Source organism: Neodiprion virginianus, chromosome 5 (genome assembly GCF_021901495.1).
Source record: "Neodiprion virginianus isolate iyNeoVirg1 chromosome 5, iyNeoVirg1.1, whole genome shotgun sequence".
Taxonomy (NCBI): domain Eukaryota; kingdom Metazoa; phylum Arthropoda; class Insecta; order Hymenoptera; family Diprionidae; genus Neodiprion; species Neodiprion virginianus.
In genome coordinates, this window is record NC_060881.1 from 26,781,825 (window position 1) to 26,800,828 (window position 19,004).

At 39.5% G+C, this 19,004-nt stretch overlaps 2 protein-coding genes across 2 annotated transcripts in view; one reads left to right on the plus strand and one right to left on the minus strand.

Annotated features, from left to right (window-relative positions):
- Window positions 1–11,444: 11,444 nt before the first annotated feature.
- Window positions 11,445–12,442, minus strand: LOC124305009 (tetratricopeptide repeat protein 36). The gene is made up of 3 exons (XM_046763919.1): window positions 12,285–12,442; window positions 11,969–12,160; window positions 11,445–11,883 (listed from the first exon to the last, which is right to left on the minus strand). The coding sequence occupies exons 1-3, from the start codon at window positions 12,391–12,393 to the stop codon at window positions 11,633–11,635; spliced, it is 552 nt and encodes a 183-aa protein (XP_046619875.1). The 5' UTR covers window positions 12,394–12,442; the 3' UTR covers window positions 11,445–11,632.
- A 957-nt stretch (window positions 12,443–13,399) lies between these two features.
- The window catches only part of LOC124305008 (protein enabled homolog), a 42,325-nt gene continuing 36,720 nt past the window's right edge, over window positions 13,400–19,004 (plus strand). The window contains exon 1 of the mRNA XM_046763918.1: window positions 13,400–14,092. The gene's annotated coding sequence lies outside the window, so the exon portion shown is untranslated. The remainder of the gene's footprint in view (window positions 14,093–19,004) is intronic.

The following is a 19,004-nucleotide window of genomic DNA, read 5'->3' on the forward strand; positions in this document are numbered from 1 at the left end:
TGTGTGTGATCAATTTTTTTGTCCGACGATATCTCGGTAACGAGTCATCGGATTTCAATGGTTTTGGTCTCAGTAGACGCGAATTATCCAAACTTAGAACTGGTTACGTTTTGACTTTGGTCGGTTCACATCTTTTTCAATTATTTAAATAACAAAATTCCAAAAGAAAAATGACGATATCTTGAAAATCGATGAACAGATTTGAATGAAAATTGGTACCGTATGGTTTACGGAGTAGCTGTTCACGAATCTGAGGTCATATTTGCAAAATCCAAAACGGTGAATCCAGTATGGTGAAAAGAAGATTCTAAAAATATTCCTAATTTGGTAGAAATTAGTAGGTTGAGGTTTTTTGTATCACCGACAAGGAATCCAAATCAAATTTAAAAAATTGTTATATTTGCATATAATATGGTATCCGAGAGCTGTTGAATCGTGAATCACGATTCTAAATTTTCAGTTCGAAATCCGAATTGGATATTAATATTTGTTTGTTCCGTGAACCTGGAACCTGCGGTGTAAAAACGTGAAGTCCGAGGGCTGGTTGATCCTTGTTTTCGATTGAAAACGAAAAAAAAAAGAAAATAAATAAATAAATAAATAAAATTGGAATTAAACTGTTGATCGCAGCTGATTACGGGATGATATTTTTTTTTCTCCCTCTGTCTCGGCACCGGGCGATTCAATTAGGCGTTTATAATTCACGGTTAAATAATTAGACCTGAAATTGACTGCGGGATGATAAAGGGTTTACCCTCGGCGCGGATACTGCACGATGCACGCATGCACGCACGCAGCCTTCCACGCACGCACGGACAACCCTCGATGGCTTCGCCTGCCGTAGTTTGTGTGCGTCTCTCTACTCGTTGCGTGCAATTTCGTATATGCGCTTACCTACCGCCTGCCCGCCGCGCACACGGGTTGCACTTCATCAGCTAAGTGCAATCCGGTGAGGTGAGGAGAGGAGAGGAGAGGAGAGGAGAGGAGAGGAGAGGAGAGGAGAGGAGAGGAGAGGAGTTGGCTCTACGCGTATCCGCCTATCCCTCCGCCCATCCCGCGTGACCTGGACCGACTATGCATTCACCCTTACCGATAGACCTACCCCTTTCTTTCTCGCCGCGTTAAAATGGCACGTTTGCTCGCCAAATTGACGGGTAACTTGAGGAAAACAAACGAAACGGGGGGAAAAAAAAAGAAAAAACGAGAACAGAACCGCACACCCACTATGCAATAAAACAACACGAGAAAAATTTTCAGCGTGCATGATTGTTTTACGATTTAAAAATTGCCACTATTTTATACAGGTATCGAGATAAAATTTTCGCATTAACGAATAATTTACTGTCAATTTACAAGTTGGATATTTTCAGGGTAAATGTTCTTTCCATTCGATCGTTGTATCGTATAATTGAATCGTAGATCTGGGTCATCGGTATGCACCTTCTTTTTTTTTTCTAGGCGATTATTCACTTTTTTTTTTTTAACAGAATTATATAAACCGTTAAGTAAAATATTCATGAAATAGGTGATTCGATTTTCTAACACTGCATAAACAATTCTTTGACCAAGTTTTCGCAGTATTGAAAAGTCGAATCGGAATAATAATTTGAATGGAAAAAATTTCTAATCTGTTAACAAGTGTCTTCGTTTTTTATTTGAAAAAAAAATGTTCTCCCGACACACTTTTAACATCTTCACTTTTGATCCTGATTGCAAGCCCGCCGCCTTGCGATCACTGCGTCAATTAGGGGAAGCTTTATAAGGATACAGAATTGCGAATAGTTTTACGGGTGTTTGCAGGCTGGATTGTCGAGGCGATTCCCATGCAGGGAATTCTACGATGGCGTGTCCAAAGGGGTGAACTTGCGCAGAGGGTATATTATATAGATGCGTGCGCGAAGGGTTAATTTAATACTGGTAGATTGCCCCCGGGTAGCAGGTAGACGGACATGCATGCATGTTCCCATAACCTTTTTATCCTCGTTACGCTGGTTGGAAGGGAAAAAAAGTCGCGGCTACTAATTAGACAGGTAAATTTATTTTTTGTTTGGTTAAAAAAACAAATTTTTTAAAAAAATTTCCCTTCAAATCGCACAAGTTAATAAACGTTTTTAACGATTATACAAATTTTGTAACAAATATATTTCATTGTGGTGACCGAATGACGATTTATAATTTGTTTGATGCTTCACGTTGCTTGACTAACAAAATTTAATAACAAAAACAAAAAAAGAAAAATGGTGGAGTGTTGGAGACTGAAAAATCAAATCTGTATACACAGATACTTTGAATTCTCGCGGATGGTTCACCTTTGGATTGTCGAGTTATGTTTTTATCGCGCGATTTCTTGACTAGCTGAAATTATTACTATTTTTTTTTTTTTTTTTTCTAATCGGAGAACAAAAATGATTGCGAAGTAATACAACGTTTCTCAATTTGAGATTCTGGAGTCGGAAACATCGGAATCGCTACTAAAGATTGATATTCCATGTGTCGGAAGAAACGTCGTATAACAAACACGTTAATAATTGTTTAAGAAGCGCAAATGGCCAAGAGTGTAATCCTGCATCTCAGAAACGATAAACCGAATTCAGTAACAACAGCATAAGTACATAACCGGTGCAGGAAGGGCATAAGCTCGTTAAGGTTTATTAAAAGATCATCAGATCCACTTGTCGTTGGAGCCATTTGTTATATTGACCATGGCGCAGTTAATCATCGTGATTTCTCGCGGGCCAGGTATTACGGCTCATACGTTAAATAATTCAAGAATCACCGCGCGCCAAAATTCATCGGGCCAAAGCTCTATCGCGTGCGTAAAATAACTTCAATTTGACGTATCAAACCCCCGAACCCTCGCTCTCCGAGCGACACTCGGTTGCTCCAGGCATGTCAAACGATCCTCTACTCGAGGGTGAAAATGCAGGAGCGTGATGCGAACAAGCAAAAAGAACGAAATAAATTAAGGGCCGAAGAATTCCTCGCTAAGTTCTACTAGCCTCGATCCGCGTCGTTTGGATTGTAAAATCACCTGATACCTGGCACACTTGTAATAAGATTTGGACACGGAATATCTGGATTAAGGGTAGCAGGGAATCGGATTGATGTGAAAAATAGAAAAAGTACCTTCAAATTTGGACAAAAAAAAAAAAATAAGGAAAAAGACAAACGACAACTAGCATTTAGCATTTTGTTCTAGGAATTAGTGCAAGTGTTTCAAATTTCGTATCAGCTTCTTTTATCCTAAAATAAGACTCGAAATAAAAAATTAGGTAGATAAATCGAGAAGAAAAATTGCTCGTTTTATATTTTGGCCAGGACACAGTGGCCACTATTCGGGGAAAAGCGTGTGACATTTTTTGCGTTATGGAAAAAGAAAGATTGAAAATTCTTTCATGCAGAAGAAAAATTTTAAGTACAAATTAGAAGTTGATTAAGAAAATTCTGTGAAAAGTCAGGGAATTTGTTCGACTATTTTGAGTAGGCAATTTGTAGGCTTTGTTTTCATTTTTTGACAATAAGTGAAAAATGGGCAATTGATTTTGTTAAAAATTGTCTGGAAATTGAAGGGTAATAAAAAAGACTGATTATTTGTTTAATTAAACACAGGTTAAAAATATTTTCATTAGGAAATGACAAGTCGTTGAAAATATTCTTGATAACAAACATGTACTGAAATTTAAATTATTCAAACTCTGAAATAAAACAACTGGTTATTTGTTTAATTAAGCACAGGGTACTAAAATTTTAATTCTGAAGTGAAAAATCTTTGAAAATATTCATTATAACAAAGATGTCCTGAAATTTGAATTACTCAAACTCTGAAATAAAACAAGTGGTTATTTGTTTAATTAATCACAGGGTACTAAAATTTTCATTCTGAAGTGAAAAATCTTTGAAAATATTCTTTATAACAAAGATGTCCTGAAATTTGAATTACTCAAACTCTGAAATAAAACAACTGGTTATTTGTTTAATTAATCACAGGGTACTAAAATTTTCATTCTGAAGTGAAAAATCTTTGAAAATATTCTTTATAACAAAGATGTCCTGAAATTTGAATTACTCAAACTCTGAAATAAAACAACTGGTTATTTGTTTAATTAATCACAGGGTACTAAAATTTTCATTCTGAAGTGAAAAATCTTTGAAAATATTCTTTATAACAAAGATGTCCTGAAATTTGAATTACTCAAACTCTGAAATAAAACAACTGGTTATTTGTTTAATTAATCACAGGGTACTAAAATTTTCATTCTGAAGTGAAAAATCTTTGAAAATATTCTTTATAACAAAGATGTCCTGAAATTTGAATTACTCAAACTCTGAAATAAAACAACTGGTTATTTGTTTAATTAATCACAGGGTACTAAAATTTTCATTCTGAAGTGAAAAATCTTTGAAAATATTCTTTATAACAAAGATGTCCTGAAATTTGAATTTCTCAAACCCTGAAATAAAACAAGTGGTTATTTGTTTAATTAAGCACAGGGTACTAAAATTTTCATTCTGAAGTGAAAAATCTTTGAAAATATTCTTTATAACAAAGATGTCCTGAAATTTGAATTTCTCAAACCCTGAAATAAAACAAGTGGTTATTTGTTTAATTAAGCACAGGGTACTAAAATTTTAATTCTGAAGTGAAAAATCTTTGAAAATATTCATTATAACAAAGATGTCCTGAAATTTGAATTACTCAAACTCTGAAATAAAACAAGTGGTTATTTGTTTAATTAATCACAGGGTACTAAAATTTTCATTCTGAAGTGAAAAATCTTTGAAAATATTCTTTATAACAAAGATGTCCTGAAATTTGAATTTCTCAAACCCTGAAATAAAACAAGTGGTTATTTGTTTAATTAAGCACAGGGTACTAAAATTTTCATTCTGAAGTGAAAAATCTTTGAAAATATTCTTTATAACAAAGATGTCCTGAAATTTGAATTTCTCAAACCCTGAAATAAAACAAGTGGTTATTTGTTTAATTAAGCACAGGGTACTAAAATTTTAATTCTGAAGTGAAAAATCTTTGAAAATATTCATTATAACAAAGATGTCCTGAAATTTGAATTACTCAAACTCTGAAATAAAACAAGTGGTTATTTGTTTAATTAATCACAGGGTACTAAAATTTTCATTCTGAAATGACAAACCTTTGAAAATATTCTTTACAACAAACGCGTACCGAAGTTTAAATTATTCAAACTGGAATTTAAGCACCGTATTAATTATTTATTCGTGAACATGTTTAAACGCCAATAGTCTTCTACAACGTATACGACACGGTGAAAACGGAGGTCATAATTTGAGTGCATCACCCCGTGCTAAGCGTAGTGAGCCCCCTTCGACACCCGGCAAACTTCACATTCGTACTAATCTGTTCGCTGCTCGTAAACCGTTTAATTTCGTTCAACGATAAACCGCCTGGCACAGACCACTCGAGCTCTGTCTTTATTAGGCACCCACCGTATAACGCGTTGTTTCGTTCCGTGCATACATCAGGCCTCGATACACGTTATTCACACGATGAAGAAATATTGAACGTACCGAGAGATACGTACGTAAATTCATAACTTACACCGGGCGTGGGGGAGAAGCACGGTTTTTAATGGGGGCATAAAACCGGCTCGATTTGCGCAATGAAAATTTGTTTATTTTTCACGCGACGTTATTACTCTTCGAATTTTTCTCTTCTTCACTAATTCGGTCTTTACATTTGAAACGAGCGGCTTTAGACTGGCCGTAGACTGGTTCCAATTTTGTAGAGTAAAAAAAGAATATCTGATTCGAATTTCGAACTACGTATTCAGACTTTTGATTAACTTTTTTTTTTTACACTGTCACAAATTTTGAGCTTTGATTCGTTATCGGTGACCCAAAGAACTTGAGACTTCCAATTTTAATCAAAATCGGAATGTTTTTAGATTTTTTTTCCACCATATTGGATCGCCATTTTGGATTCCGTAATCTGACTTCAGATTTGTGATCAGCCATCCAACAAACCGACGATTGCTAATTTTCGTAAAAATCCAAATGATTTTAGTTTTTTTATCAGCTCATTGAATACGCCAAATTTAAATTTTGCAAATCTGACGTCAGATTCGTGATCAGTGACCCCAAAAACCAAACGGCACCAATTTTCGTTCGAATCTGCTCATCCGTTCTCAAGATATCGTCATTTTTATTTTGGAATTTTGTTATTTAAATAATTGAAAAAGAGGTCGACCGACCAAAGTCAAAATCTAATCAGTTCTAAGTTTGGAAAATCCGCGTCGATTGAAACCAAAATCATTGAAATCCGATGACTCTAGACCTTGAAACGTCGAGTTCTAGTGAAAACTCAAGTTTTCATTCTCAGAGTAATTACAATAACTTTCTTTTTCTCTGAAAACAGAGAAACGAAAAGTCAAAAGGAGAAGAACAATTATTCACTCTGCCGTCCAACACAGAGAGACAATGAATTGATAATTAGGTCCTATTTAGGTGACGTCGTATCGTTGTAGTTTTAAACCTGCAATATTTTCTACAATTATTGTGCAATCAAAATGCGACTAAATTATTTTTGGTCACTCTGTTTAACAATTATCTGCTTCTATCAAAATATCGTACGCAACCCTCTATTTTTCCCCTGGAAGAGTGATTTGTGAATGAAGTAGGCACACCGAGAGAAATTTTTATTTCCCGTTACCGCTCAGTCCTTAACTATTTTCATTTTTTACCACAATGGAAAAATATTGTTCCAGTTAGAAAATGAAAATTAGTTTTCTAGCCGTTACCGGAAAGTCTAGTATCCGTTACTATTCTTTCTCGTCACGATCACTGTTGCTATATTTTCTTGCAACCGTTGCGAAAATTCAACGCTCGGGCGACGATAAATTGACGTTAAAGCCTTGTTTAACTAAAAAAAAGTAGAGTAAACCTCAGAAACCGATTTTGCGTTGCAATTACCAAAAAAGGATCGACGATAACGCAAAATGTTTACGCGTATCTCGGTTTTCCCAATTCCAACAATATTGAAACAGTGTTTTTTAACGATACCTGTTTCACTCAATTTTTCTAGTTACTATAATAAATGAAATTTTTCTCATCGTAGGTATTGTTACACATATATAACATCGAAAGCGGAATTAAGCGGTGAAATATCCGCAGGTCCGGGGACAATCTAGCTTGGGCGAGGTTTCACGTCACTGACACACACACACACACACACACATATACAAATGTATATATTCCCAGTTTTAATGGTGATCCCTAGCAGCAATAACTCTGAGCTTAACCATTGCATTCCGTGATCGTCGCGCCCGCCCGAGGGATGTCTGATCACCAATCATCGGTTATGTCTCTTGTATAATTAACCGATGTTCTTCATCCCATTCTCGAGTCAAAATTCACCCCTTCTCCGAACCAAATTGTTGCGGGATCTCGAATAAAGGCCGTGCGTTAGTCGAGCTGAAATTGTACGAAAATGCGATGCCGCTTTTTACTTCTCGCCAGTTGCTTTGAAAAATAGGTGACTCGAATTTATTCAAGAATTAGGAAAATGAGCTGTATTAGAATTGGCATGAAATTTTGAAAATTTTTTTTTTAAATTTTCAAATTCCAATTTTTTTTAAACCCTTTGAGTCGTGGTGGTAATTATTCCTTTCAGCATATTTTTTTTTGCTATTTCTGATAGAATACCAATAAGTCTTCAATAGTCGAGGGTAATTATTGCGATGTAATGTAAGTTGTTATTGTTAGAAAAAAATTAATTGGAAGGAATAATTCATTTCCGAGAAAGTTACCCCTTTACGCATAAATTACAAGTGTTTCGGGTCGCTCATTACGAATCTGAAATCTAATCTTGAAAATTCAAGATAGCGGATCCAATATGGTAGGCGAAAATTTCAAATTCGATAAAAAAAAGCTCTGTTTAGCTCAGTTTTCGGGGTCGCTGATGGATTTGCAATACCGAATTTTCAAAATCTGATTTCAGATTCGTAACCAGCAACCCCCAAAACCACTGCATCGCTTTTTCACCGGATTAAATTGAACTTGAAATTTTCACCTGCCATTTTGTGTATCAGCCATCTTGAATCTTTTGAAATCATATTTCAGATTCGTGATCAGCTACCCCAAAAACCGTAAAACACCATCTTGTTACAAAAGTTGATTCAGCCCAATAACGCGTGACTCAAAGGGTCAAACGAGATTGCGCATAAAATTTTCCACATCTCTGTTAAATGCTTGTAAAGAAATAGTTTTTTTTTACCCCGAACGAACGAAGGAGATCAGAGAAATCGATGCGACGAATCGTAAATTGAAACGAATTTGCGCATTCTAATTACTGTAAATATTTTAACTTACTCATCGTCGATTGATCCCGGTTGATCTCTCCTCTACATTTCATATTCACAACGTGCTTTACGCCGGTATAAAGGCTATTGTTACCGAGTGTATTACCTCGCCCTGACCTCCGTCAACGATGGTGGTTATACGTCCCTCCTTGAGCGTGGTTATATACCGAGGGTGTGTTGGCGGGAAGAAGGAGAGACGGCAGGGAGGAAGAGGAGGCACTCTCGCAAATTACAGCACGTTTCAATTATAAACTGACAAATATCCATTGCGGACGGCAATCGTTATTCTCAACGTTATTTTGGTGTTATAACCCTACCGTGGTACGCAAAACGATACAAGGGTTACGGTTTACTTTTCATAGATTTTCGAAAATCATTGATGACAAATTTTATTTGCAATTTCGTTTCTACGACCAATTGATGATGAGGTTAACACGCGGGGGTAACAACTCTCTGAACTTATGCGTCGGTAGGCTTGCGAATTAATTAAAATTCACCTGAATTAATGGGAACCAAATGAACTGATGCGAAATAACGAAATCATCTGAATTACAAAAAAATCACTGACATAATGAGAATTAACTGAGAATCGGCTGTATTATTGGAAATTAACTGAAATAATGAGAAAAAACTTATTGTTGGAAATATCTGAATTATGGAGCATTGAGTCGAGTTGATTTAAATTAGATATCAACAGAAAATACAAAGGAATGAATTGCACTTTATATAAGAATAGAAAAAATTGAAATTCATGAATTGAAACGAATCAAGTTGAACTGCATGAATTAATTAGAACTAATTCAATTCAAAAAATTATCGCGTCGCTCAAATATCGAGTTATTTCCCTATCGGGTTAAGCTTCGTTAATTAGAATTCGATCACGTATCTCCTCTTAAAATTATGTCTGTTCCTCGATATCGTTTCTTACTTTATTTTAAAAAATTATTAAACCTAGCAATACGCTCTCAGTAACTTTTTTGCAGAGCTCACCGAGACCTTGAAATTTCTTGAACATAACTTTTGCTCTATTTGCAAGAGTTTAATCAGCATAAGCGTGTGTCATTCCCTTCGGACTTGATTTACAATTATCGTTACATCTCCGAAAATATCGATCCGATTGTAACGAAATGTCGCCTAAAATTTGCTCCGACGTTCCAACCAACCGCAGATTAAAATTATGTTGAAAATCGGTTGGGTAGTTCTCGAATACAACATGAACACCTACAAACACACACACACACATACATATCTTAACGCGGAAGTGTAACCCCGTGCTGCAGAGGTCACAAAAGAATTACTGCGCAGCAAAAGAGAACGAGCATAGAAAGAGGGAGAAAAACAGAGAGATTCGAAAAGTTTTATGAGCTTTAATCAGACTCGCGATGCAGCATACAAACGTGTGTATGTATGTGTGTGTATAGCTGTGTGCATGTACAGCGTATAGGTACAGAGTCGTTGTGAGGCGGAGTTCATTTGCGCTAATGAAATCACTGTTATCTTCTACAAAGCTATATATTTTGCCCACGCTATGCATTTATATATACACATACACGTGTATTTGCGTTCGTGTTATATCTGCCGGAGGAGCAGTCTCCTCGAGGATGGGCCATTTCTATGCACAGAACATACCTACCGTGCTCTACGGCGTTATTCGTAAACCATGCATGCATGTACGTATATACCTATGCATTTGCAGAGTCCACCTCCAGCAGCGGTTCCCAAATCGGTTTACTTCGATTATTTTTGCCGAGTGATTTTACGGAACGAAAGTGAAATAAAGGAGAGGAAAAATAAATGAAAAATAAAGGATATATTCGATATGCGGCGATTGGTCGATACGAGGGGAAAAAAATAGTCGTAAATACGTTCGTCGTTGTTTTTCTTGTGTGTGAAAATGTATGATAATCAAACAACTCGTCGGATTATGGATAAGTTTGGCTCTGGTACCTGATGAAAAAAAAATTGTTTTCGGCAAGGTCTGCTTTTGTAGAAACCAGAATGATGTTTCGGTATTTAAGAAAAATTACCAATTTTCTCTCAACACTTATTGCAAGTAACAATTGAATAAACTTCATTTTAGCATTTGAATTTTTGAATAAAGGTGATTCAAATGCGAAACTGAAATTTTTTTTATTGTCATTTACGACAAATATTTGCGAAAATAAGCAATTTTTCGTAAAATTCGAAATATCCTTCTGGTTTCTAGAAAAGCAAAATTTGACAGCTAGACACTAATAGACTCAAAATTCGTATCGACCGGTGATTATTGATCAACGTAAAAAAGACAAAGGCAAACTTTGTAGGTGATAAATGAAGATTTTGGTTATTATTTTATGTATAGAATCAAAATTTATTTATTTAGATACAAATTCGAGGAGAATTTTTTATTTTTTTGTTCTGACCTGTGTAATTAGTGCTTGTGAATTATAATCTATGAATTGATTTATTTCAATCTTGGCAAACCAAACGTTAATAATAACAACAACAACAATAACAATAATAATAAAAGAATCTATAGTCTAGTTAGGTTCTAAAATTGAATTGCATCTTTTCATCGATTGATGTGACGCACGTTTTTTCTTTCCTTTGTTTGTCATGTAACGCGTCAAAAATTCAATCACTTGCACTTTATTCAGTTTTTTTTTTTTTTTTTTTTTTTTTTTTTTTTTGCAGACATAGGGAAATGAATTTCACCATATTGCGTAAAGATATCGGCCTTATCGTAGGTTGATGACCGCTGATGCGCGATATTGCAGATTCATACGTTACACACATGAACCGCGTGTGGGGACAGAGAGACACAAACGCGCAAGGTAGAGATTATACCGCATTGACTTGTATCCCGGGATCTGATTGCGGCGCTGCGCATAAGTTCACTTCCATCATATAGCTATAGCTATAAGGACTTAATAGCCGATGATAAAGCTTTGGCTTTAACGAGATTCACCGCTGGTGTCCCGAATATAACGTATAGCCACCTACATTTTTACCAGAATTCGTTTGACGGTCTGACATTTTTTTTTTTTCTTATTCTTCGAATCCTTGTTACCTTAATTTTTTTCTCAATTAAGCGAAAATAAAAAACATTGGACCACAAAAAACAGCGACTTTTGACCAATTCATTTATTTATTATCAGCTTGAAAGCTAACACATATAAAAATGCATATAACGTTTACATTTATGTAAATTCACTGGTTAATTAGAAACATTGACAACAACGTAGTTTATTTGTAAACTTTCGAACGATTATCCGTGAATTTATTTTCGTAGATGTAATGACTGTACGATAAATTCCTCAAGGATTGCTTAATTTCACAGTCATTTCTCTCAGCATCTGATTGCACATAGCCGCGTAGGGATTAAGCTCGACAAGTTGAGTTTTAGCAAATTTCGAACCGCCTTTTGCAGCTTCCGAAAAATCCCTCCTGGCTTCGTCCAATTTGCCATTTTTTCTTAACAAAATTCCTCTCTGGCAAAGCGCGCGATTTCCGGCTTTTCCTCGACCGTTGCTCAATTTCAGAGCCAAGTTTAAGTCCTTCATTGCGTCTGCGTAAGACGGATACCAAAATAAGCATAAAACAAAGTATATTCAGTAGTTGTTAGTCCTACGGTAACAAATGTAAATGCTGACCTTCATCCAGTCCCGCTAATCTGAGACACTGAGCTCTGTCGTTCAGAAGTGTTACTGAGTTTGGAGATTTTTTCAAAGCCTCCGCGAAAAGTCTCCGTGCTTCATCGTGGTTTCCTTTTTCCGTTTCGCTAATCGCTTGCCTGTGTATCTCTGCAATTTCCGGTATCAAAACATCCTCCTCCGAATTTTGAGCTGAAACGTTATTTTGGAATCATTAGATACTTGCTTGAGATTGTGAAATGTTAAGTTTTGCTTGATGCAATCGATCTGAGAAACATTGCGCATGCCTGCTTATCGATATTTATTTTCAACTCACTCTCTTCGTCAATATTTGTTTCCTCAGAAAATACCGCCTCGCCCAGCGGTGTCAGAGGGTTGAAGATGCTGTTGAGGACAGCCTTGTCGTGTTCGCTGAGCTGGTGCATTATTCGTACTGATTGCTGATTCGTGCTGAATGGCGGTGAATCGAGTATCAAGTAATCTTGGGAAATAGTCGAGAACAGGTTTCTCTTCCACTTGTTTACCTTCTCTCAATCAAACCGGGTATGCAAATTTTTTGGTAACATAGGTATAGGTAACCTCGACCAGCGTTCGTAACGCACGAAGTAAGTTCACAGCACACCTCTGAAGAGATCTGATCGTGGGATTAGTTTCTCGTTTAAATATCTTTGTCCTCGGTCTAATCGACAATCTTCAAACCCATACTGCCAAAAACAGTGGTGTTAAAACTCTCCAAAATCAACCGGTGTGAACTACTACAGACAAAGTTTTATGGTCAATTCAGATTCCAACATCAGACATTAAATTGTGGTCCACGTAGAAGTCCACACTGACATCTTTGTCATGGTGGATGGATGTGGAACCACAATTCTGAAAAACGTCTGATCCTGAAAAATATTCATCTCTTCATCTTTTGCACTGTATTTGAAACAGGATTGAAAGTGTTTCAGCCCCACCAGCATCGGAAGCACTGGCCAAAATCAACCAGAGTGAACTACCACAGACCAAGTTTTATGGTCAATTCAGATTCGAACATCAGACATTAAATTATGGTCCACACTGAGATCTTTGTCACGCACGGTGCATGGACGTGGAACCACAATTCTGAAAAACGTCTGGATCCTGAGAAATGTACATCTCTTCGTCTTTGCACTGTATTTGAAATTGGATCGAAAGTGTTTCAGCCCCAATAGCATCGTCAGCAGCATTGCACTGGTCGATGCGGATGGTGGGCATGCCTTATTACCATGCCGTCGGGAATATGAGCTGCAGCTGAGGACCGACGTTCGCCTCGAGGTGGATCAACGTGGCAGTGCAACTCCCGGGCAGAGCAATGCCTTTGGCTTTGATGTCACACGCGTGATGGGGCCGCAGGATAGGTGCCTATATCGTTGTTAATAGGTTAAGCCTTCCCGCACCCGATGCAGGGCATATCGGCTCGCGTATCAAGGCGTACGTCGATCTGTCCGGCATTCTGGAGCTCGGAGGATCCGTCCCGCGAAGCCTCTGTAGGCACCCCGTAATCTATTTCCATCCCTCTCCCTCTCTCTTCGTCTGTCGAATGCACCGTTCCTCTGTCCCATAGCCACATAATATATTCTCGAAATGCAATTACCAGTCGGGATTATGTGCTCGTCGTTCACCTGACAGGTGTCCGTTCGTCCTTTGCTCGACTCTGCAGGCTCTAAGCGTGGGTAATTAAACTGCAACGTTATAGACGCGGACCGCCTGCCTGCGTTGCTCTGCTGATAAACGACCGGCTTATGGTAGTCGGAAACTTTCTTATTTACATGCTTTATTTTGTTGTATTATATTTTCCTCAGGCTGACGTGGTGAACAGGAACAGATTCGACATCGAGGCCATCTACAGGGATCGGTGAATCATTGCCGAATCACTGGTAGCTGCGTCTACACTCAAGCAACCCATGAAGACTTCGCGGAGGATCCTTCTTCCCACACTACGGAGTCTCTAATTTTTTGCACCTCACCGAATCAAGTCGTTGAAAATTTCAACATGCTGATTTCATTGCTCCTACTTTTTTCAGCTCTAAAGGCGAGGATACTTCACTTTCAAGCCTACTCTCGGTGTAATCAGAGAACTAATTCTGTACAACCAACACCAGGGTAAGAACTGGACTTATCGTTTTTCAACATTATCAATTTACCGCCGACGCAATTCTGCATTGATGCAACGAAAAAACTGAATTTCCATGAAACATGCTGGTGGTAATTGACTAGACACCTTGAAGTCAAATTCCTTTGCCTAATTTATCGGACATTTATGTCCATAACATGACGCGTAGAGACAATCATGTCGTAAGTTCTCCAAATGCAGTTTGTCACACTTCATTGATGTAAATTTTACCGCAATACCTGATAATGAACATTGAACTTGTTTAGTCCTAATTACGCTTTGCTTATTGTGCACCGCACCTTGGACCGTGAGACTGCCTGGGAAAAAGATGGGTTGCGGGTGATTCCTCGAGGGTGAAGTTAAAAAAGAGACGTTCCGACCCGTTCCGTTCGACGGTTTCAACATTTCGATTCGATCGCACCTTGTGTACCTACTAAGTATACCGCAAATAAAAACTCTTTCAGTCAAGTTACCCTAGTGCGGCAGGAATCGAGCGGTTACTGGATGCGGCAAAAAACAATCGGTTCTTCCTCACGATTGGGGGAAAATTACCTAAACATCCGTAAGATCAAAAAGTTCGGAAAGATTGTGACTCGAAGATGCGGTGAGGTTTTACTAAAAAGACAAAACTCCATGTGTAATCAAACGGTCCGTAATGTCTCTTACGGGGACCTTGAATGCTGCTTTCTTATCATTAATCCTCGGATTCATTTCTCGCCATAATTTTCGCAGTCCGCCAATCTGTCTTCTAACGGAACAGTATCGAGGTGGCTTCGATTTTGATGGAATATCGACAAACGCAGCAGATTCCAGTCGCGTATACGGAGAGATATGGGATAGGAGGTGCCTCCGTGATTTGTGGACGTCAATACGGCGGCAGGGTTACGCCTGACGTATCTCACCGATCATAATTACCTCCTGTTCCCAGATATTTCGCCCGGCTTCGGTCCCCGATAACGCCTCGAGAAATCCGTCCTCCCTGCAACGGCTAACCACTGATTTACAACCTCAGCTTACGCCTTGCTGCCTAATAACCAGCGGCATCTATCGTGCGACGCATGCATGCAATGCCGTCAATGAGGCAACGCTTGGTTCCGGAAAGTTCAATTTCGAATTAGGGTACCAATTGCAACTACGAGGGACACCGACAACTTCACACGGTGGATGAAAAATATTGTTACAATTAACCTTAGCCTTCGTACAAGGTCAACATAAGCCATTGAAAATATCGAGAGGTGACCATACAAATGGTCAAAACTACCATATTTCGGGTAAGTCAAACCATCGATCAAGGTTGAGATCGTCTGTAGAACCATGCATTGACTGCGTTTTTCTTTCTTCAATATCGGCACCTATAACTCGTAATCGCGAAACGCACTTAGTTGGAGCTTAATGTCAACTGGAAGTAGACTGAAAAGAGGAAAAATGATATCGCGGAGGTTCGTTGAACCTGTTCGACGTCTCCCTGCAGCGGTTGGCGGAATCGCAGGTATATTTCCCACAGAGCATAATGCACCTAACGTGAATGTGAGGCGAGGTACGCTTGTGTTTGAAAGTCGGTATAGTTCTGTCGGTCTGTCGCGCATCTCGTGCAATCCATAAAAAACGCTAAAGTATGAGTCACCACGCTGTCCGGTGGCAGCGGCGGTGCAGTGTATACCTGGTCAAGAGGGCGTAGTTGCAGTGGATCATCGTCATGGTACCTGCACGCAGGTGCCTCGGCGGCAGCTCTGACTCTTGGTAGTAAAAAGTCATACCTGATTGAAATCGAGACGTAGAAAAAGCGTAATCGAAGATTGCCGAGGGAAATAAAGATCGAGTCAAACCATCACCGTCATCATTTACACACTCTTTGATCCGAAACTATTTTTTCACAACACGTACCCTGAACCCTAGATGCTCTCTTCATTGGTCATTCGAACTCCTCTCAGAAATAAAACGTGTCGTTTTCACGTATTCAGTCTCATACCTCTCCTACAGCCGCGCAGCTGTTTTACATAAACGTCCTGCTCGATCCTAGATCAACTCGGATGGAAATGGGCAACGTGGATGCGGGGCTATTAGGTTAAATACGGTTATAATACAGGCAGGGGTTAAAGGGGTATAAACACTAAACAGCCAGTAAATCAGGACTCGGCTTTGGGCCTCAGGCCAAGGGTCAGTTGGGGGACCATTGGGTGTGGCTCATGGATCGGCTTGCACGCGTTCTCCAACGTTCTACTGCACTGCTTGGCGTAACGATGATGCACTGTCACCGCCATGATAGTCGCTGACCTGGAAACTATCCTTACGTTCGGAAGTGACCCTGATTCCCCGATTACTGGTAACAAAGGTTGAATTTCGTTTCTCGTGTTTTTTCTACTTCCGCAGAGAACCTCTGGAAGAGACGCGCGATTTCCTCATTATTCTTCATTTAGACCGCGAAACCCTCCTGCCGGTGGGATATTTTTCACCCGCTTTATAGGTGGCTGGGTAGTACGTAGCACAGTGGAATTATAAGTTTGAGTTCATTGATTAAGCGGCGTTAGACCTTCTGGATAGTCGGTCGGCGGAGGGTCGGTGGAGCGATCGCGCCGCATTAATCCGCCATTAATTTAATCCCGTTGTGTCCAGCCGAGTGAAAAGTGAGCGAGTGTTGACTTTTAAACAAGATTTGAACGTTTTATAAATGACCGTTGCGTCCTGCACCGAGTATCCTCATCGGACGGAGAGGAGGTCCTCTCATGCATCGCCCCGCGCTTAATACAGGGACATGTATGCATACGGTTTCGCAGCGGCGATTAATGCCACCGTTGCAAGGGTTAAAATCTGGTCGATTTATCAAATCAAGGGTGGAAAAACAAGATAAAAGTCAAACTCGTGGAAAAGTCTCTTCGTTCGCGCCCCTGTACGATCAAAAGCTGACACGGGGTTTCAGCTTTAAGCGCGTGAGAAATGACCGAGAGTCTGCCACCTTTTGCCGGATGGATGAAATTGCTGTTGACCGTTGTTACAGCGTCGTACTCGGTTCGAGGACCCGAGCATCAGAAGCCCTCAAATGTCACCGTGTTAAAAATGACAGGCGTGACTTATCTCTCTATCTTGTGCTCGCTCAAAATATCAACTCCTGGTAGAGGCGTGTCTACAATAACCTCGTCAAGCTTCTTGTAAGAGTCCGCAAAAATAGCGAATGGGAATAATGGACTAGCGCTCATGCCACCGGATAGACCAGATCCTCACTCACCACTTCTTTACACGTACCTACTCCGTCATATCCTTGTCTCCAATGTTGTACCATTCTCGAGCAGTCAATTCACATTTTCACGCTGCAAAGTTTCAGTGATCGGATGGGATTAACGTACAACGTTTATAAATGCAGACCCACAAGCAAAGTGAATCTCCTTGAAAGGAAACTTTTGCGAATGTTGTTTGAACCTTGTCAAGGAACAGCCTCACAACGAGGTTTTCCAGTCCTCCGTACACCCCGTCAATTCGTATCTCGTAGATCGGTCCCATGAGTGTATTCATAATGAGTTGGGCGACAGCGGGGTGTACAAGAACATATTCGCAAACATGCAAAATTCAAAGGACTCTCAGCTCGTTCGCGTAGTCGCGTTGCTGCCTGCGTTATATCTGATTTTACGACATAATTGAGCCTTCCTCGACGAAGCCCTTTCAACTCCGCTTTTACACGTCTATCGCATACGTGTATGCAAATACAGATTGAGCATGATAAATTGCTGTTGTTAAGACACCCGGCATTTCGCACGAGTCAGTCACTCAGTCAGTCAGTCAGTCAGTCAGTCAGTCAGCCAGTCAGTCATTGAGCGAGCCGACCTCGCGGTGTAAACCTGTTCGGTCTTACCCGTCGTACAAAATGGTACTTTAAACGTAATATCTCCAACGGTTTCGCGCCTCCGGTTCCTCCGCTCATGCATACGAGTCGATCCATTCCACCCAGACGACTCGGCGGCGTTTCTCGCAGGCAGAAGAGCGTCGCTAAAGTTTTTTCATTTTTTTTCTTTACATTTTTATTTTCTTTTCGCTTGACCGTCGGTGCGCACTGCGTAGTTTTCTCTCTTTGGTGCCTGGCATTCGATCGTAAAAAGAAAAAAGTCTCCTCGCTGACTTTGGCTGGCTGCAGTAGCTACCCCGAAGAATATAACAAGGGACCAGTTGAAAAGCCGCGATGCAAATGAGCGTCGAGAGTTGACGATGAGGCGCGACCCCCCACGAATTTGGTAATGAGACGATTTAGTTACGAAATCGGCAGTAAAACTATCCGGCAAAGAATGGGACGTCGACCGAATTACTTCGCCCGGGTTTCTCGCATTCCAAGGGATGGAACGTCGTCGGGACGAGTGAGAACTTTCAAGGACCGTTTCTTCGTCGGCGCGTCTCACAACCCGTCAAACCTTACGTGTAGCCCTTGCGTTATACATTTACATACGGGGAGAATGGCAGGGACTGGATCTGTTAAATGACGCAGAGGGCCTCTTCTACCGCTGCCTCCCAAAACTGACTCGACAATAAGGAGAAGAGGCGTGATGTTGTGAATAGGTTGACAAAGGGCCAGATATATTACGTAACACGATCCAACAAACAGAAGCACACGGTGCCGTTGTAAAAAGACGGTAAATTTATAAGAGAGAGGTTGACGAATGAACCATAGAAAATGAAGAGGGAATGGGAAACTTTGTTCCGAACCGAAGAGACGATCGGTACTCACTTTTTAACTCCAGTCTATACACTTCAAAGTTCTATGAAATCCACAACAATATCTTTACAATGTTTCACGGATTTAATTTCATACATTTTTTCCAATCCGTCAAGTTTCATGAATTCTTACGAAATTCCTAAGAATCGTTAAAAGCCTGTTAAGGTAAGTGTACCAGTTATTGACACGCTTAGACCCAATTGTTG

What these genes read in the sequence shown, in the direction of transcription:
- LOC124305009 (XM_046763919.1), bottom strand. Translation starts at nt 12,393, where the DNA reads ATGCACCAGCTCAGCGAACACGACAAGGCTGTCCTCAACAGCATCTTC. An exon ending in AACAAATATTGACGAAGAGA is followed by an intron (nt 12,161 to 12,284) that starts GTGAGTTGAAAA and finishes ATAACGTTTCAG; the next exon opens with CTCAAAATTCGGAGGAGGAT. An exon ending in ATTAGCGGGACTGGATGAAG is followed by an intron (nt 11,884 to 11,968) that starts GTCAGCATTTAC and finishes CGTCTTACGCAG; the next exon opens with ACGCAATGAAGGACTTAAAC.